This window comes from Lepidothrix coronata, unplaced genomic scaffold (genome assembly GCF_001604755.1).
Source record: "Lepidothrix coronata isolate B3197 unplaced genomic scaffold, Lepidothrix_coronata-1.0 Scaffold136, whole genome shotgun sequence".
Lineage (NCBI taxonomy): Eukaryota > Metazoa > Chordata > Aves > Passeriformes > Pipridae > Lepidothrix > Lepidothrix coronata.
In genome coordinates this window covers 2,538,441-2,559,309 of record NW_016690316.1, presented here as the reverse complement: position 1 = coordinate 2,559,309, position 20,869 = coordinate 2,538,441, and the positions used below count along the sequence as shown (strand labels likewise).

General features: G+C 38.1%; 1 protein-coding gene across 2 annotated transcripts in view; it reads left to right on the top strand.

Moving 5' to 3' along the window:
- Nucleotides 1-20,869, top strand: part of SLC44A3 (solute carrier family 44 member 3) — a 39,307-nt gene that overhangs the window by 17,347 nt on the left and 1,091 nt on the right. For both annotated transcript variants that reach the window (XM_017827255.1, XM_017827254.1), the window contains exons 10-15: nt 221-386; nt 6,215-6,371; nt 8,698-8,775; nt 17,590-17,727; nt 18,192-18,428; nt 20,257-20,355. In XM_017827255.1, coding sequence (XP_017682744.1) covers nt 221-386; nt 6,215-6,371; nt 8,698-8,775; nt 17,590-17,727; nt 18,192-18,428; nt 20,257-20,355 — 875 coding nt within the window. The remainder of the gene's footprint in view (nt 1-220; nt 387-6,214; nt 6,372-8,697; nt 8,776-17,589; nt 17,728-18,191; nt 18,429-20,256; nt 20,356-20,869) is intronic.

Genomic DNA, 20,869 nt, shown 5'->3' with positions numbered 1-20,869 from the left:
TAATCCCAATTTAAATGCAATCTTTTGCTTTTTGTAAGAGTTTTTACAAAATTCAATTTGAATTAAAAAATGTTATCTCTAACTCTGTAATATCATCTGATTATTATTTTTTTATTTTATTGAAGGGAAGTTAAGAGAAAGGATACAGAAGCACTTACATGTACTTCCCTCCCCTTGTCTGGTATGTTATAATAATACAATGGTATGATCCCAACTTCAGGTACTGCACAATCTACTTCAGGAGGACAAGTAGAATACAGAGCTCTGTCTGGAATTTGCTACATGGCATGGTATCATTTCGTTGGCCTTATCTGGACTAGTGAATTCATTCTTGCCTGTCAGCAAATGGTGATTGCTGGGGCCGTGGTTACTTGTTATTTCAACAGGTGAGTGCAGAATTACCCCTGGATAGTTTTGGGGATTTTCCAGCATTTACTTTCAATCTTTTTCAAGGAAAAATAGTCTCAAATAGATCACAATTTATGTCAATATCTGAAATCCAATTTACCATAAAATAATGTTGCTTGTTGCAAGATCTTGAGTTAGATTTTACAGTATGCATGATAATAATGTGACTCACCCCTGCCTCTAGAGATATTGGGCCAAACTGAGCCTTCCTATAAGCCATTAGAGCCGAGTTGACTCCAGTGGAATTACCATTCGGAAGGCATAGGCTGCATTTGACCCTCTTCCAGGAGGCTGCATTAGCTCCAAATGAGAAGCCATGGTAATTGGTAATTTCATGTATTCATAGGCATTGACCTTTTTGTAAGTGTTCATCCCTGCTCTGGGTTTTCCTTTATTCTTACTGCATAACTGCCCGGTCTATTACTCTTTTTTTCATTCTGTGCAGCTATTTTCAGTTAACTGTAAATGCTTTAACACCACTGTTAAGTATTCAAAGATGTGTAAACTAGCTTCCTTTAATTTTATACTGCCCTGGAATGTAAATGTGGAGGAAATGAGTAAAAGTAAAACGAAATTGAATTGGTTTCATGCACTCGTTGCAGGGGAAGATTTAAATCTCACTATACGTGGTTGAATTGTTTGACAATGAAGAGAGCAGTAGCCTGATAACATTTTCCCTCATAAGTATTTTATGAGCTCTCACATCCTCATTGCTCTGTACTTCTGTGCCCAGTGATGAGATTTTCTGATCTGGGAAAAACTCTGGCATTTAAGGCATTTTTGTTTTGTATTAGAGGAATATGTCAATAACTTCAGTTTGTTAAAAAATTAACCTTGGAGGAAGGTAATGTGAGAGTGAGATGGGGAGCCTGGCGGGAGAGGACTTGGGGACCCTAGAGCACTGGCGGCAGCTGCCCAGGACCATCTGGCTGGGCAGTTGGGAAGGGAGGCTTTAGGCTTCTCCAAAACTTAGGAAGCAGCTTTCTGCTGATGGTCAGGATGTATCCCTGGATGTTTCAGTGCCTGATCAAGAGGCCTGCTGCCTCCAAATGGTGTGTTCCTCTCAGCACAGCAGAGACACCAGTGCAGGCTCTGTCTGCAGGAGTGGCTCCATAAAGTTTTCCTGCAGCAGCCAACAGCCATGCTGTTCCAGCCAAAGTAGCAGGGCTGAAAGACTGGTAAAAGCCAGTGTCCACCACTGTTTAAGCAATGTTTTACCATCCCATCCAAAAAGCCAAGGCAGGACAATGTTTAACACCGTTTTGGGAGCCTGTCCCTGACTGGATTCTCTACACAGCCAACAGCCGTGCCACTGAACTGGTGCTTAGGTAAAAGAGCAAAACCTACAGTGTTGCTTTTTAAAAAGTTGAGATCCATAGAGTGACATAGTCTCATTCTGCTGTTTTACATGGCATGATAGCACCTGAAAAGGGAGGGACTTGCGTTTCTGATGTCATCATCTTTTTTCCTATTGAAGCTCTAAATACAAGGAACTTGCATGGCTGAGCTCCTGTGGATAGTGGGCTGCTCTTTTCTTGTAAGCATGTGGAGGAACCTCAGCTTTAGCAGCTGAATGCTGGGGCACTAAAGGTTCATTTAAACTGGCTTGAGAAAGGACAGGAAAGTCAAGTAGTTCTGCTGAGTTCCTGGGCTGTGTGCTGCAGTGCATTTTGGCACATAAATCCCCATATAAATCCCATATAAATTCCCAAGGCAAAGGCACTGTCCATATCTTGTTCACACAGAGCAGGGAAGCACCTGTAGAAACTGCTGTGATGACATTTACTGCTCTGTCAGGGACTTCCGCTTTCCAGCTATTTTTTACTGCTGCAGGAACTGGCTGTCGAGTACAGAAGGTTCCTGCTCCAATTGTATTGAAATCATTTTGTACCTCTACCACTGAGCTCTCCTCTTGCTTGCCAGGTGACATGTACTGTGTTGAGAGAGTTGTGTTTGGAAGAAAATGCAATTTTTCTGTGGTGGTAATCCCTTTTCCTGGCCTTCAGGCTGCCAGTATGGATCTGCAGAGACGCAGAGCAGCGCAGGAATGGGGAGGGGATGGTTAGCTGCAGGAGCACTCACACCATCAAGGGCAAGGGTTATCTCGAGCTGTTCCAGCAATTCTGAGCTTGTCTGCTGTGTGTTTTTAATGTATTCCCTGGGGCAGCATCATAAAGGCATGTCATAAGAGTTTGTTTATGGTATCTTACAGAGAAGCTTTCTTCTTTGCCTGTAAGTGCTCTGAGGAAATGGCGTGGCCTTTCCCTGCGGAAATCTCCTTCCAGAGCGCACACAGCAATGTGCTGCATGGCCAACAGCCACAGTGCCACTGCAAATGGGCAGGGCTGAGGGTTGCACTAGTTGGATTAGCTTTGCAGGTTACATATGTTTGACCCATAATACCATGAATGAAAATAGATTTTGCCTTCTTTTATTTTAGATGAAACATGAATACATGAAAGATTTTATTAATCTATTAAAATGAATAGAATTCTTTTCTTAATGATTATTTTTTACAACTTGTGAAAAGGGCTCAGTATTTTAAAAAACCTTCTTTATTACTACTGGTGTTTTACATGAAGGTTTATTTTCACCTTGGTGTGCTTAGGTGTTTTGTGTGTAATTACCTTTCAGGGAGATGAGGTTTTTTCCCTTCTCTGGGATTAAAGGAAGGTGATATGGTAACTTGATCCATGTCACAGGCATCACTGTCCTGTCCATGTTTGAGCTTATTTAGTAACTCCAGTATGTCAGTGCACATGTTTGAAATTAAGGAAGTCTATAAGCATTTGCAGGATTCACATTCTAAAGTGTTCAGTAGCACAACTTCCAACAGACATGAAATACACACATCTCCCAGTAAGTCAGAAATGAAAGTTTATGGATTGGCACCAAAGTCATTGAGAGTTGAACTAGAACCAGATTTTTAAAGGCTTCCTCTTCAATTATATCTGCAATTTTTATGGACACTTTTTGCCCTACTTACATACTTGACCATCAGCATGTATATAGTCAGACCTGTCCCAGGTGTTTTTGAGATCAGGTAAAAGGGCAGATGGATGTACAGTCAGTGTGTTCTCTGTTAGTCTGATAATGTCTCTTTTACTACAAATCTTGTAATTTATTGTATTTGTTTAAAAATTGAGCTTCATATTTACTTGAGGAGGATAAGATTCATTCCTTAACACTTTCAAAGTATTTTATGCTAAAGCTTTTTTTAGGCAGTCTTTGAAACAGGTAAGGCATGAGTGAAGAGGACTGTAAACATAGCTCTGAAGAGGACAAGATTTTAAAGAAATGAAGAAATGCCCTTTCTCCTCCCCCTTTCAAATGTCTGTGTCTGTTGAGTGTGTCAAGATTACATTTTTTCTTCTCACAAAACCAATGTTTTTAAAATGAAAGCCAAGATGCATGTGTGATCATCTGATTCAAGGAACTTAGCATTTAAAAAAAATTGAGTGTCAGAGAGCTCACAAGAAAATAAGACAACTGGCAGTACTGAAGAAAGAAAATTATTAAAAGATAACCTGGTATTGAATACAGGTCCACAGGATACTGGAATAGTAGTGTTCTATGTAAATCAAACAATTTCTTGATAATATAAAATAGAAATACCCAAGAGGAAAAGAAATCTGCGGCCCTACTCAGTCTTATAGTTTTCCCTGATAACTTGTGTGCATGCAGTGGATTTCACATGCACAGAATTCACTGTATAATATGAACTGCCTACAAAATTCATGCATATGGCTGACTATGCTTGTGCCAAAGTCACTTCAGGATTGCAGACATGTACAAAGGTGGGTGAAACTTCAGCCTTAGGAGTAGCAGGAGTAGGTGGATGATTGAACCAATATTGAGCTTGTTTAGAGTCAGAAGCATCACCAGTTGTGTTTAGCCAGTTTCCTACTCTGAGCCAGAATTATAAGGAAAATCTGTTCCTTTTTTAATCTGTTTGGAAGTAAAGCAAGAAATCTTAACAGATCCTATTCTTGTGATAATTCCTTTGCTAGGAAAAGAAGGTGTAGAAAAGCGTGGGTGAGAAAATGTGTAAAAATTTATCAAAACTAACTTTCACATTTTGACATTCCTACTCATTATTCAGTCCTGTTAAAAATAATAAAACCCTTCTTCATTTTTCTCTTCGGTAGCAAGTACAGTATTAAAATGAGTAAACTTTCTCCTTTCTGTGTTTCTTATCAGTTGTTAAGCTTTAACTTACAGAAACTTAATAATGTGTATTCCAAGATAAAACTGAGTGTCATATGTAAAGTGGTGTATGGGGGAGAAAGAAACAGTGGTTCAATATGAATAGAATAACTCATCCATATTGCAATATATGTGTTCCTAACAGAGAAACCTGATGACTTAAAAAAACCCAACCAAACTGCCTTATTCAGTATAAAATTCCACTATCCCCCAAGCTGTTCCCCTAGTTGTAAGATCAAAAATAATAAATACAGCAACTGCTTTTCTGGAGTTTCCTATTTAAAATAATGTGGTATATTCACATATTTAAATACTTCTCAGCTGCAAAGTATTTGAAGTTTTGAATGAACTGCAGTGATACCTTCAAGATTCTTGCAGAACTGTAATACCTATCTTGATATAGTGTGTATAATATAAATCCTGACTGAAGTGAGGATTTAACAAAAGTATAATTTTAAAGCTTTTCAGCTTTTTATTGGTGCCTTTTAATTTGTTAGTTTCCTGTGAAAACCATTTATTTTTTCAAGAAAACAAAGATTTTGAAGGAATCACTTCTGAACACAGGGCTTCTTATTTGTGATATGAGGTCTGATCTTTAGTCAAACTGCTGATCTTTAGTCAAACTGGTTCTATTGCCTAAGTAAATTTTTCAGGGTTGGGCCAATTGGTTGAGTTGCTTTATAGATGAATATTGATCCATGTGGGTTTTTTTTTAATCCTATGAAACAGGTTTTAAAGGAGTAAAGGAGTGTCTTTAGGTTGATTTCCTAGGTTTTATATAAATTCTTGAGAGCTGTGTCGTACTACTGTCTGTAAATGACTGACATTTAAGTGAGCTTTATAAAGGAACCAAGAAAATAAAATTTGTATTCAGGCCATTTTTTTTTGTCTTTGCTTTTTGATTTTGGCAGAGACATTATTTCTCCAAAATAATGCAGGTTATTGTGCACTAATTTTTGGTCTAAATTATAATTCTAACCATATAGTACAATATTCCTTTTTTTTGGTGTGTATTCCCTTTTAAAAGAAATCCTGTTGAGTGAGAACAAACAAAAAAATTCATCATTTGAACAAAATGTAAAACAAAATTTGGCCAGATTGCAACTATAAAAGTAGATAGCAGCTCTCAATTTTACATTTGAGAACTTGTAATTTTTTTCTAGTTTTAATTTTACCTCTAAGCAAGAAATGGTGGATTCATTTCCTCAGACAAAAATCTTGCAGAAACAACAGTCAAATGAAAGATTGCAGCAAATAAGAGAAGTGACAGAAACTGGAGAGAGGCGTTCAAGGAGTACTCTCAAATATTATTCACTTTTGTATTTTCCATTGTAGTTTTTTTCTAGGTATTTTTCCATTACAGGAAACAGTCATTGCTTAAGAACTAAACTAATCCAATGGAACTTTTAAACTTCGGTGGTGTTTTTTTTTTTTACTAAGGTGAACACTGAGATGAAGTCAATAGAAAAACTGGAGTAGCTCAAGTAGGAAAGGAGATAACAGCTTAATCCTTAAAATTTTGACGTACTGAAAAGACACAATGCTTATCTTCTTAAATAAGTTTCTAAACCATTTCTAAATTGTTTGCTTTTCTTTCTAGAAATAAAAATAGCCCACCACCTCACCCAGTCCTGTCTTCCATATCAGTTCTCTTTTGCTACCATCTAGGAACTGCTGTCAAGGGCTCATTTCTAATCACAGTACTGAGAATACCAAGGATTGTTCTTTTGTTCCTTTATAATATTCTAAAACAAAAGGTAGGTATATACTTCTGAAACACTATTAAAATAGTAATTAACAGGTGAGATCACGGGGGAGAAAAAGTAAAAAATATTTTTCTTGCTTAAAACTGGATGATATTACATGTATTTTATATTTTATCCTGTTTTCTTCATTAAGAAAGCTTTTTTTCCTCTCATCTCAGATATCAGTGCTTCCTTTTTTCTCTCAACTCAGATATTTTTAAAAGCATAAAATACCAACATTTAAACCACCCTTTACTTAGTCTTTTTATGTAAGATTTTTATGAAGAATAAAGGAAAAAAATTGGCAGAATGCTCTATTAAAAATATTTTGCATCATAAATTTTTAAAAAGCAAATGTAAGAATATTGTTGGATATAAGATCTGTTATAGAAAATATTTCATCTACTTTGTAATATGAGTTTATAGAAAGAATATATGAAATAAGAACTATTCCTGAGATTTGTGTAGTATCCAAAACACATCTTTTAAGATATATAAAACATATAGCTGGGCTGTTTTGAATGTTTTTTTCCTTCTTTTTACCTTTCATGCATTGTCACATCTGTTATCTTCTGCTGGAAACATATCACTGTACTTCATTCTGGCACTTTGGCGAGGATGAGAGGTCTCTCATGCTCCTTTTAATAAGATAGAAAGATGTGGATGTGCAAGTGTCTGGGTTTATGTCTTATGAAAGTTTTGGTTCTAAAACTTGGTGAGTTGTGTAAACTAAGAACTTTGTATAAAGATGACAGGTGTGATGACTTAGAATTCTGCTCTTAGAGAAAGCAGAATAAGTGGACTTACTGGGTGCGTGGTTTTGTAATCTGAATAACTGTAGATTTAATTAGCAAAGAAAGATGATTTGTGTCTGCAGCAATGTGCTACAGGCTCCTTTTGGTCCAGTTCCCAAGCATTCAGCTGAGGATGTTACATGACCCGTAGCTGTAACTTCTGCTGAAGAGGCTAGAAAGTGCTGTGGCCAGCTCTTGTCCTCAGTCCACAGAAGGATCCCCCCAAGAGTAACCTTATCCCTTCTCATGGGGGAAAGGACAGACTGTGGTCCCTTTCATTGAGGCCCTTTCCATAGAGGGCCAGAGCAGTGGAACTGAAGGCTGGAGAAGTGATGCTGCATTCTTGTAGAACTCACCCATACTTCACCACCCTTGCAAAAAATGCTGCTGTTCTCTGTGAACAGAGGAAAAGTCAGGGGTCTGCAGGTAAATTTACAGATAGTTTCTCCACAGTAGTCTTGAAGCAGTCAGAGAGGAGACTGTAGTTGGAGTCCCTTGCTCTAGGCTTTTAACAAACGGTACTTACTGAGATAATAGTTTTAGTACAACCATTTGTCCAGCAATACATGGCAAGAGTAAAGTATTTCTCTGTCAGGAGTTTTCATGTACAGTCACCATTTTAAAGGATTTATTCCTGGAATATTTTCATGAACCTTTTTGGGAAAAGTTGGGAGGTTCGTGGTTTCTGCACAAACAATGGGAGTTGTTGGGATCTGAGTTTTCCCATAGTGACTGGAAGATCTCTGCTTTCCAAATTAAGACAAAAACATTCTGATCCCTTGAAAAAGAAAGTTAAAAAGACTCAAATATCCCTGAACTGAATTTCCTTTTGTTAAGAAAAACAACCAGTTAAATTTGTAAGGCTACCATGGCTACCAAGATGTCTTTTTCTTGTCTTGCATCACTGTGATGAACAGTTCTGAGTTCATGATGTGATGGGGGTACAGGAACGTGAAAAAAACAGTGAGCTTTATTGCTCTGTTTCTAGTATGAAATTAATATAGATCAATGGTTTAAGAATAGTCTGTTCTACAAGCTTTTTCTTCCTGTCCTGAAAAATGTGTGTATGCTCTGAGTCAAAACACATATATGTGCATATAAGGCCTTCTACCCATGCTTTTTTTTTGTTCATTAGGGTACCAGTCATTTCAGAACTGCGAGGGTTTTTTGATAAACAAAAAAGTTCAAAATATGTCAGTGAACTCCCTGATCCCTGCAAAGTACTGTAAGGGTTACTGACTTGCCTGCCTGTTTTGTTCTCCAAGCAGCTGTTAGCTCACAAAGCTGCTTGCAGCACTTATTTTCTTTTCCCAGAGAAGAATCTTCCATCCACAGGAAGAAAAAAATGCGTACAGCTCATCAGTCATTAATACTGAAGGGTCTGAATTAAAAACAATTCTTATAATCCTAATGGAAATATCTGCTGCCTAAGTGAACACTTTATTAGAAGGGTCAGACACCTGTAAAGCAAGTTTTTTCTAAAATGACGGTTTTGTTTGAGCCTAATTATGTGTCCAGTAACCAGTAATTTCATTTTATTGCAGAAGAACACAAAGTGCCTGTTCAAGTGCTGTTTCTGCTGGTTTTGCTGCCATGAAAGTTGCTTAAGACCCTTTAACCAGGTATGATCTGTCATCTCTGTCACTCAGCCTAGTCTGGATGCTGTGTGTGTGTGCCAGCCCCGTGACACGGCTAAAAGGCTACAGCCAGTGCATGCAGGCCAAAGTTTCAAGCTAGGCACCTAAACTAAAGAAACAAAAAAGCCTTCAAGTGCAGATGGAACTTGTTGCGAAGAAACGGGGAATTGACAAACATGCAAGGTGCAAGATTTTAGAGAACTTTTTAATACAGCTTGAGACAACCCTTTCAGAGGGCCACTTGCTATTTCTGTAGGTAAGAAGACAACATTTTGTTGAGATGTGCCAGACAGACCACTGAAACACAGAGGGTCCAGGTGGAAAGAAGCAACGAAGAATTAAGAAAAACACCTGGNATACAGTGTTTTCCACCTCTAAGTCTTTAATAAACTTGAACTCCTGACTGATTGCCATTATCAGTATATCTGGGAATATGATCCATGACCTTAGAAGTCTTGTCTAAAAAGTGGTTTTATTGGAAAAGGATGATTTCTGACATACAGCAATTTTTCTGATACTAGACACTTATTTTTTCCTTTTCTCCAAATGTGTTCCAGCTTTATATACATAACTATAAATAATAGGTTTTTCTCTTTGTCATTCCCCTTTTTTTATCTCTGATGACTGTGATATTCTTAATGTGAAAGGGAATCAGATGTTCATGCCCATTCCTAAATCTCTGACTGCTGAGTTCTTTGTTCTCATTGCTGAAGGCTGCAGTGAAGTAAACAAGACAATTCTCATAAAGGGTCTGACTTCTCCTCTTAAGTACGTGCATAAGTTTGATCTTGGACAGCTATGAAGAGAAAGTTTTTAATTTAGTTCAGCCTAGATTAAATACTTGTGCAGTGAAATCTTTGATGAATTTTCCAGACTTACGTTTTCTAGGTAGGTCTTATGGTCACTGACTTGGTGAGGAATATCAGAGTTCATTTTGATTCCAGGCTTTCCATTTGTAGTTACCCTTTCCCCTTGACCTGGCTTCCTGCCTTTCAAAGAGATATCCAGCATCTAGTATTTACTTTCTCCAGCTGTTGTATGCTATGTGTTTGTTAAAACAATTAATTACTGTAATGTTCTTCCTTTTGTTTCAGAAGGCTGTATTGTAGCTCTTGTTCCCTTAAAAGATTTCCTGTTTCCTAATCTATTGTAGGCAAATTTCTGTTTTCATGTGAGTTGTGGTTTTTAACCTAATGATCAAAATACGTTTGCTGTTAGATAATTGTTTGAATACCTTTTTGGCAATGGTTGGAGAAGAAGAATAGGTTTTAATAGAAATTTTATCTGTATGAAGGGCTAACGTTGGTCTTAAGTTATTTCATTTCATAGAGTAATTCATGTATCTAATTAGTTTTTTCTCCCCCCTTAATGAATATGTCCAAGCCTATTTATTAAAAAATACATTTTTACTAAGATTGAAAATATTAATCTTTAGGTTTGTAAAATCTGTGGCCAAATGTAAGAGAGGGGAAAAAAAAAGGAAAAAACAAATCTCCAGTTTTAAGCAGCTTTGACATATTGCTTGATTAACAGAAGTAGTAAACTCTTAAAAGCTCTTACTGAGACTGGTGAAAGCTTCTGGAAATAACCTTTAATTTTCCCATAGATGTTGAACATGGACTTGAGAGTAAGACTTGGAGGAGTTAAGAAATTGCTTGTACCTACATTTCTAAGTTCAAATTTTGATTTTTGTATGAGCTAAAATCACTGAAATGTGGAACAGCTGTTATAAAAGTTGGTCCAAAGATCATTGTGTACATTAACATTCCTTACTATATTTTTTCCTTTTATTCTAGTATTACTTTCACTATAGTAATAAGCATATAATTAACTGAAACTCTAAAAAAAAAAAAATCCCACCACTTCTGCACTACTTTCTTTCAACCTGTTGCTACACTGCTTAGGTGATTTAAATTCTTTCTGCTCCTTCATTCACAAGTTTAATCAGGATTAAACAGAGTCCCTTGTTTTCCCTCTGAGAAACTTGCAGATGAGAAACAGGTGCTGGAGGAGGTAACCCTGGTGATAGAGTGCAAGCTTCTTTCTTCCCATGCAGAATGAACCAAGTGCTCTGTTAGGTTATCAGAGAGTACTTCTCAGGCTGCAATGCGGTCTTGCAGGTGGGATTTAACACTGACTTTGATAGTCACATACGTCCCTGAAGTGACTCATTCTGTGCAGGCTCAGCTAAGTTTCTGTTCAGCTCTCTTGGCAGTTAACTGAAACAGGCCAAAAAGTTACCCTGTCATCTTCCCATTATGACAGTGCTGAACTGGATGCTGACAATTGCCGTATTTCCAGTGGTGGTTATTGGAGGAGGGGTAATGTAAGCCCAGTGTCCTGTGCAGATTGCAATACAGATAATTACATTCTGCTTTCCTAAATTTCTCTTGAATTTGCAACTGGATCTTGTGCTAAACTGTGGTGTAGTGTTGCTATGTGCTGTTAAACAGTTCACTCCTTAAGCTGTTCCATTTCAGTCATGGGCAAAGTGATTCATGTGTGTGTATAATCCATTAGTAACAATTGTAAAGCACTCTGGGTTCTGTGGCTGAAAAGTGCTTTCTGAATATAAAGTCATTATCCTTACTTGACAGTTCTGTTTGCCAACCCTTGTCAGAATTACCATAGATTTTTCATCTTCTGGCTCTGATGGCTTCAGTATGTTCCAGATAAACATATCCAGTCATCTTAAGTAAAATCTAGGCTATTGAAATTTCTCTGCTGTAAAAAGAATATACCATTTTTTAAATGTGGTTTCGGAACTACAAGGTCTGTGTCTCTCCTGCTTTCTGAAGTTGTAGTGGCAGTCTTAACTTTTGATACATCAAAGCACTTACATACTTTCCCTTTACAGCCCTGTTGCAGGGATTTTTATTTTTTTAAGCAGTGCAACTATTTCAGGATAGTTTTGCATTTCTGTGTCTGCTTTGTGTTCATCTGCAGCCAGTTGGCAAAGGGGCCGCTCCAAAGTGCAGTGCCTGGGTTTCTGAAGGAGCTGCTGAGCAGTGTGTGGTTTCTCTGTTTCCATCAGTGCAGTTACTTGCAGTGTAGCCTTCCTGGCCCTGTGGCAGCCGTGTCTGAATTCGGCAGTGTGTAGCCTGCATTTGTTACTCCTGAGACCCTTCCCTCAGACTGAGAGCTAGCAACTGTCTAGTGTAATAAACCAGGAGCAAGTCTGTCAGTGGTTGTATATCCATGGCAGTTGGTTTTCTCTTAAACTTTGGATGGCAGCCTATCAGGAGGTTGCAGTTAAATGTCTTGTGGAGAATTCACCTAGATAAGACCAAAACTTGTGCATGCTAATGTAAGCACAGTTCTCCTCTGCATGCCAAACACATTGTGCCTCACCCCATCAAGTACTTCTTTTTCCTCCCAAAAACAATACTGCATTTTAATGTTACTGGCAAAATTGCTTCTAGATATTGAGCTGAATTTTCAATCCTCTTGAAAATACAGTTGAATAACTTGTTAATCTTTAGTGGAATTGTATTTTAAATATGTTTATTTTCCTTGTAGAGGCTTTATGCATGTGATGACAGGAAATAAAATTCTTTAGGTCTTTACTTGCTCTGTAGGATGAACCATGTAGGGGATAGAGTTGAACAATGCTGACTAATTCTTACTTTGATACCTCTCTTCTGCAAATATAATGTGGAATGGAAATAAATGAGAACTGTGCTTTTTGGACTGTTTGAAAAAATTGAGGAGGTTATTGAAGGGTTTCTTACAGATGAAAATTAGCCGAAGAATCAAATATAACCATTTCTGTATTAGTTGTGTGCTTATTGGTTGGAAATGGAGGAGGAGAATATTCTCCCTGTATTTGTCAGCCACAGGGCAATAGCCTTTAGTTAATAAGGCTGCAGAAAGCACAGAGTCAGTCCTGGAAAGTGTGAGATTAAATACTTGCACTGGAAAGAGAGGGATAAATGCTGTTGTACAAGTTGCTGGTTAGGAGATCAGGCTTATTTCAGAGGAGGGACTGGAATATCCTGTGACAAATGAAGGGTAAGAGCAAGCCCATTGGCATCTGTGGGACAGTAGGGAGGGATAAGAGCCAGGCAATATCAGCAGAAAAATGACTAGATGTAAATTGTTCATGAGTGAATGTTGTCTGGAATTTGGAAGAAGGTTGCTAAGGACAGAGGGACAACTGTCTGAGATAGCTCCAAATGTAAGGGCTGAGAGAGGGAGAAGTCCTAAGTGGTTTAAAGAGGGAGCTTTCCACTTAAGAGAAGATTTGTATAATGTGCTAATCTGAAATAGCCAGGGACTGGAGTGGCTGGAAGTCCCTTCCAGTCTTATGTCCTCATCTCTTCGGTGGGGCCACACAGGCCTGCATTGCTCTCTTTCCAACCCCTATCATTTCCAACTCACGATCCAACTTTCTCACTGGGTCATTAACTGTTGCACAGCAGCCACAGAAATGTCATTGCCTCTTGCTACCATTGGATTTTGTTTTCTGAGGGGCCTCCACTGGCAGCGGTGACACTTGGAAGCTAAGACACTTAAAAAGGTCCAGCCTGTTAGCTACACCCACTGCACTGTGCTGCAGTGGGTGTAGCTAACCAGGGCAGCCCCCAGGAGAGATGGCAGCAACAAGATAAGATCAGGCTGAAAATACCACCAGAGCAGAAAAAGCTGAACTGGGATGTGAGACCAGCATGTCTCCTGCTTCTTTTTTAAGAAGGTTCTGTTGCTATGGCAATTCTCTCTTCCCCAAGCTCATTTTATGAAAGCAAGCCCTAGAATGGAGGACTGAATTCAGCTGTTACACAAAGTAGCAATTATTCTCAACAATTGGGGAACTTACGACCTGGATCTGAGCCACAGTGCCTTTCTCATGAAACTAGCCGGTCAGTTTTTCCAAGACCTTTGACATTCTGTGTTATGAGGCACAGAAGGATATAATCTTTAAATAGGTTTTTTTTGCATACTGTGGTATTTGGAAATATATAAACATTCACATTCCTTATTTATTAATCCTGACACTGAGAAATCAGTATCTAGTTCCCAGGCCCCAGAAGAGCCAGAAGAAGCTTGTTTTCTTCAGAGAGGTGGTGGTACAGGACCAACTTGCTGGTGCAAGGATAAAGACTGCTCCTGACCCACAATCTCCCATGCCTTCTGATCAATCATATGATATTGATGCTCTTATTGCTTGCTTGTCACCATATCAGAGACTACAATTGTAAAATATCAATTCATAAAGGAAAGATAAAAACATAATAGCTATAATCTGTATATAAGGATCAGACTTAGTCTCCTTCTAGCTCAGTATCCCATCTCGAACAGTGGCTGTGAGTGAATGCTAAGATGAAACAAGAGGACATTGCCCTGCCTCTGTGCTCTTTCTGAATCTGTTTTCAGCCTAGGGACTTCTTGAGCTGAGTGTTTTCTGTGTGTTTAATATCTCTCAGCTGATTCCTTTTCCCTGAAATTCCCAGTCTCCCTTGAGCTCATGCGAAATTTAGCAGCTAAAGCATCCTTTGTCCAGCAGTTCACAGTTTACAGATTTATAGTGAGAAGAAATACCATCTGTTTTCAAATTTGGCTTCTACTACTTCATATGGTTCTCCCCCTGCCTGGGTTTTGTCTGGAAGCAGCAGTGATCCATCTAACCCTACCTACCCTCTCTGCATTTCTCATGAGTTTGTAGCCCTCTTACTGCATCCTCCTTCAGTTATCTCTTTTCCAGACGGGGGAGCCTGGTGTTCCCCAGACAGAAGACATTCCATACCTTTTGGATCATTCCTGCTGATCTTCTCTCAAACATTTTCAAGTCCACTAAAGCTTTTGTGCATGGAAAAAGAATGCATTCTGTAGAAAAATACAAATAACATGTTTCTAAATTTTAGCAGGTTCTTAACTGACCATGGTCTACCATCTTAGCCTTCTCAACTATCTTTAATTTGAAAGGCATTAGATTGTTGTCCATACCCTGCAATTGCAAAATTAATGGGATATCTAAGCTTTTTATTCCAAAGTCCAAAATTATTTGCTAATATTGATAATAGTTCATATGTATTAGGTGTTCTCTGGTGAGTAAGGATGAGAAATCGTTTGAGCTCCTTTCTGTGCCACACTGAATTTCATGGAAACATGCATTTGCTGAAGTGTTAGTCATGTTTTGTTAGTGAGAACGTGTAGATTTCTGTGTGGCTGGATGGGACCAGAGTATGGGGTCTGTATGACAAACTTGGGAATTGTGAGGAAAGTGTATGGAAAAGGATTCTAGGCTGAACAAGAAACCTTCCAAATATTTTTTTTTCTCATAAATGTTTTTGGGGTTTTCTTTGCAAAAAGGTGGAGATGACTTGGCTAAATCTTCAGCTTGTGCTAGTAATATTCTTGCTTTGCCTATGTCTGACTAGTTTTGTAGCCTTCAGCAGTTCATTAAGTTTTGTCTCTCTTATAATGTTGGATTATTACCTGGCTCCCTTTGTGTCTTGAATATTATGATTTGTTAATGCTTACATGATTTGTTTAAGTTGTAACTGTTGTAAATGCCAGTTTTTATCAACTGGTTTGTAACACGACAAATCCCTGTGCAGGTAGTATACAGTCTCCAGCATTATTTTCAGTCTTTCCAAGATAACTGTTCTAGTTAATAAATATCAGAAATTCTTTTCATTGCACATTCTTTGAATACCAAAGTGCCTACTTCAAGAGTGCAAACAAACGGGTATTTATTTTAAGTTTGGAAACAATGTTTGCACAAGAGTATGTGCACTTTCAACTTTTTGATTTTTAAAACACATTTTTAACAATTCATAAATGAATACAAAATCTCTGTTTAATTTATTGGCAAAATTTATACTGACCTCACCAAATGAGGACCTGCTCTGTGAATTTAGCTCTTAAGGGACAGAAACAAACTTAGAAAACACTTTTCAACTTCATGTCTCAGTTCCCTGTCTGTTTAATGGGAATGATGAAACAGACTTAGCTCACAGGATGTTATAAAGATAAGTGTACCCATGTCTGAAATATTCAGTGACAGTCACAGATGGAAGACAGAGGGAACTTGAGGTGAGGCCACCTCCCCTTTGCCCATGTCCTGGGCCAGCGAGGCTGGCACTGGCTGGTCTCTTCCTGCTGCCACATCCTGGGATGTTATGGTGTGACAGCACTCTGCCGGGAAAGGAATAGCATCAGGATGAATGAAACTTAGCACGGAAAGCATTTAATTCCTATTTAGGAATTAAGCAAACTTGCTTGTTTAAACAGATTTTTATGCAGATACTCTATGTCTTTCTATAGAGTTCATTGGAGTCTCTGATTTTGCTTAGAGCAGACAATAAATCCATGGCCTTTATTTATATTTTTTCCATTTATTGATGTATTTGCTACCATGTAAGTACAATATTTTCAGAATGTCACTGCTTTTTTGCTTACTATTAGAGAAAAATTGTCTTTTTCATATAAAATAAATAATATCCACAGTAAAGAGACAAAGAATCTTTGCATTTAGTATCTTCCTTTCTCTGTAATAGTTTAAGATAATGTCAATATAGCTTTGCTGCACTACAGTATGTTACAGAAATTGCTCTGGGGTAAAACTGGACTCTACAGAAATAAATTTTCTTTGCCTTCAGATATCTGAAGTTATTTTATATTTTGAATTTTAAGTAAGAAAAAACAGTTTTTGAACAGGAAGTGTTTTCAGTAGGCCAGTATAATTCACTTTCAGCAAACCAGTTATGGGCTGGTTTTTTTTACTTCCAGGTGAAGCAGAAAGTAATGTAAGCACCAAGCACATGTTGAGGTGTATCAATTGCTTCAGAACAGTAATCCCCTGCATGCTGTGGTTCTTACTGACCATACCAGATGTGACTAAAGGTTTTGTGGCATAATCTGCCTTCTAATATTTTGAGTAAAGGGAATCTACTTATAAGAATTGCTGGTAAAACCCAGCATATGTTTCAAGTATTGTTAGTTCTGCTTTTCTTAGCTGATACTTTGGACATAGTTTAATTTTTCAAACCTCGTTGAGGAGTTCCATAAATGGGACATATATGTCAATTTATGCACAAATGTGAAAATAATCAAGTCCATGAAGGTAAATATTCTATCCTCCCCACCTGTCCAGGCAAGTTTCCACAAAGGGAAATGTAAAATTTTCCATACATTGAAAAACTGGGAGTGCCCCTGCTGACTGTTGAAGTTCAGAGTGGGGTGGGGCTTGTGACCTAACAGTCGCTGGTCTAGTCCAGGGTCCTTCAGCTGTTCTTTTCCAGTAATTTCCACAGTTGGTTTCATCTTTCATGAAAAGGTTTATTTTATGGCTATAACCATAAGCTTGAATTTCAGTAGCATATAAATAGTTTGAAAGCACTATGTATAAAAGCTTTTTAATCATCAACTTTTAATGACTTGATAAATACATAACTTCATTATTTCACTTACATAGTTTGCCAGCAGTCTTGAAGATAGATAGCAAATAAGTTTGGGTAGTGTGACTCCAGGTGTTTTGTGGTAGTTGTGTCATATTCATTCACAAAATTAGGGTAGAGAACTTTGGCATTTTAAAATAAAATTGATAAAGGTGGGTTCAGAAATTTATTTAGTCACTATTGTAGCATTTGCTAATAGTGGAAATTATGTAGAAAAACTCTTGGAATTTAGAAGCATAATTGTTATAGTAACTTTAAATAAAATTGATGTATTATGCAACATAACTCTTTATATTCATGAAGTCACTATTTCCAAATAGAGTTTAAGGCTTTTGCTGAAGTAAAATCTAGATTACAAGTCTTTCCTCTCTCACTGCATTATTATCTTATCTCATTTCAGCATGCATACACAACTACAGCCATAAATGGGACTAATTTTTGTACATCAGCAAAGGATGCTGACTGTATTTTGGCAAGGAATTCTGCTAAACTTGCATCCATTAGCTGTTTTGGAGATTTTCTCCTATTTCTAGGAAAGGTAAGAGTAAGAAAAGTACTGTTTGGTAAGAACAAAGTGAAAAATCAGTTTTGATTATCTTTTGATATACCTAAAGTAAATAAGGTTTATCTTCGTTAAAGTAAACAAAGTTCAGGAGAGAAGAATGTTTGAGGAATTTAAACCTTTTCATAGTCCTTGCAGTGTTATTTAGTCGTATTACAGTAGTGTCCTTGGAGCCACTCTTGCAGTTTTCGTTGCAAAAAGTCTTTGGTAGATACATAGCAAAAGATTGACTCTGCCCTATGGAATTTACACATGGAATTGAAAAGTGTGACAACTATGTGATGCTGGAAACTGCTTAGCTATCTCCCAGCTGAGAAGTGCTGCTAAAATATTGGCTGTAATCTATTTGCCTCAGGGGTTTTGGGGGGTATTTGGCTTTTTTAAAGGAAGATTTCTACATGATTAATGAGGCTGCCCTTCTCTCTCGCTACCCTTTACAGGTATTTGTTGTATGTTTTACTGTTTTTGGAGGATTGATGGCATTTAACTACCACCGGGAGTTGCAAGCTTGGGTAGTTCCTCTGTTGCTGGTTGGATTTTTTGCCTACCTGATGTCCCACAGCTTTCTGTCTGTGTTTGAAGTGACAGCAAATGCCATGTTTCTTTGCTTTGCCGTTGATATGGAAACAAATGATGGAACTGCAGAGAAGCCATACTTCGTGGATCAGGAGCTGCTGGTAAACCTCACTGATAACAGCAAAAGATATTTGAGCCATTCTAAGCTTTTAAATACTTTTTCATTCCCCAAGACCTAGTGATTTGAACCCACAGTCATTACTATTTCCTTTCCAACACCTTAGAACAGGATGGATTCAGGGTTACAAGTTGTAAGTTAATTTATAAACTGAAGTAAATGGGTTCCTTGACTCCTGTGTGCTTAGCTATGATCTGCTGCCTTTTTTTAGATCACACTCTGTAAGTAGTGGGTGATTATTTGGGCCTTATTAGATATATCTTCTATACATTGTTGGTAATTAAAAAATATAAAGAAATAGATGCACTAGCTGCAGAAACTGATCCATGGGGTGGCCTAAGTTTAATGTTTATATTTATTGTGACTCACTGTATGATGAAAAAAGTAAACAACAAGGTGCTTCTTGTTGCGAGCAGCAGGTCAGGGATCCATTTCACATCCTATGGATGCTGTAATTCTGAAGAAACTCCATGCAAACCTGAGTTGCTCTGCTTCATACCTTTACAGATTCTTTTGCCAAAACACTGTCTCCTGTCTCTTGATTAAATTCTGCTATCTCTGGACTGATTGTTCTGTGTCTTTACCCTTGTAATTACCATGTTGTATTACCATCAGTGTGTTGTATTAGCATCAGTATGTGGCTAATAGCAATGGAGAGCTGTATCTGAAGCATTTGAATGTATATGTGCCATCCCTTTCTTATTAAGAGAATATCTGAAGATGCAGATTTTTTTTTCCTTTCATGCTGTTTTTGCCAGTTCTGTCTTTTCTTCCATAAACCATGCAACAAAGAAAATCTTAGTGATTCATGAAAAACAAACTCAGCAGCCAAAGTAGCTCACATGACACGAATGTTCTGGATGGATTTCTTCAGGACAGTATCTGAATAACTGGTTTGGTTTTTTTTAATTTTACTTTTTTAATGCTGCTGTTAGAGTCTCTGTAATGTTCATAGAATTTTGTTGAGAACAAAAAAATCCCAAACCCAAACCCAACAAAAACGCACCTAAAGATAGGCTTAACCCTTTGTACAAAAGAAAGCAGATATATATTCTTTGGCTTTGGTTCAGAACAGTACTTACGCACATGTCCTGGATAGGAATATAACTGAATGGAAAACTCTGAAGCCTTGACCTCTGTTCTTCCCTCTCTGTTTTGCCAAATGCTAAAATACTTCTTAAGCCAATTCTCCTTCATGAAAAAAACAGAGGCTTTCCTTTCTCCACTTCCACACTTTGTGGTAGTTTTTCTTTAACTCTGATCTTAATTCCTTGTAATGAGCCATGCCCTAGGGCCGTGGGTGAAGAGAGGATTTCCCACAGGGCTAAGGAGTCTTCCAAAGAGGACAGACTGTGTACCCTTTTATGGAAAAACTGGGGGCAGCACATCCAAACTCCTCCTCATTATATGATCAAGAGTAAGTTTGCTCACGTAGCCAAGAATTTGGAGTTTCCCAACACATTTGTCTGTGTTACAGTCGGATTACAAACATGCTGGGGGTGGAAGGGAGGCTCTGTGGCTCTCAGGACAATATGCAGCAGTGGGCGGAGAGCTGGGCGAGGGATTTCATACAGCCAGAGTCCTCATTCCTGCAGTAGGAGATGTAACAGAGATTTTTGGTTCATCCTTGTCAGTTGCATTCATCACTTTTGCTGCATCTGCAGAGTCCCTCCTGGTATCACTCAGCGCCATCCAGCCAGGAACCAGCTACAGTTTCTTAGCCCCAGGCTAATTATCTTCCTTTACCAGGTATTTTTATTTACCTAATGGTTTGCTTTCCCAAATGATCTCACCCTGGTTTTTGCTCGTAGACCTTTGTGAGTCAGAGTAACAAGTTAACAGAAGGGCAAAAACACAGAAGCACAAGACCTTTCCACGACAATGAAGATGGAACAGAGCTCCAACCTATGGTGAGAGAGGAGCGTGGGATATGTGTTTATCTGCCAGCTAGTGTGTTTGCCTTTATGTCTCAAGAAGAATGGATGTAGGTTGTCATGTATCTCCTGATGTCTCACAGCAACCAACTTGCTGTATCCAGTATCCTGTTTTTTCTTGTATTGCTTTCCCTCCTCAGGAAACCTGCTGCTGGTGCAAAATGGATAGATCAAATATTTCTTCTCATCCTTCTTCCCATTCCCCATTGTGCCCAGCAGAGGAAGAGAAAGTCTGGATAGTGGCAAAGGGGTGGGAGATGAATGCTATTCAGATAGCCTTTCAGGCCTGCTGTAGCGAAGTCAGAAGAGTGGTAGGCTGCTTAATGTCATGCCAGAACTGCTGAAGTTCCAGAGCTGTAATATCAAGCCTAGAGGACTTCGCTCTCCATCCCCACCCTTTTTCTTTCTTTCTTTCTTTCTTTCTGTCTTTCTTTCTTTCTTTCTGTCTTTCTTTCTTTCTGTCTTTCTTTCTTTCTGTCTTTCTTTCTTT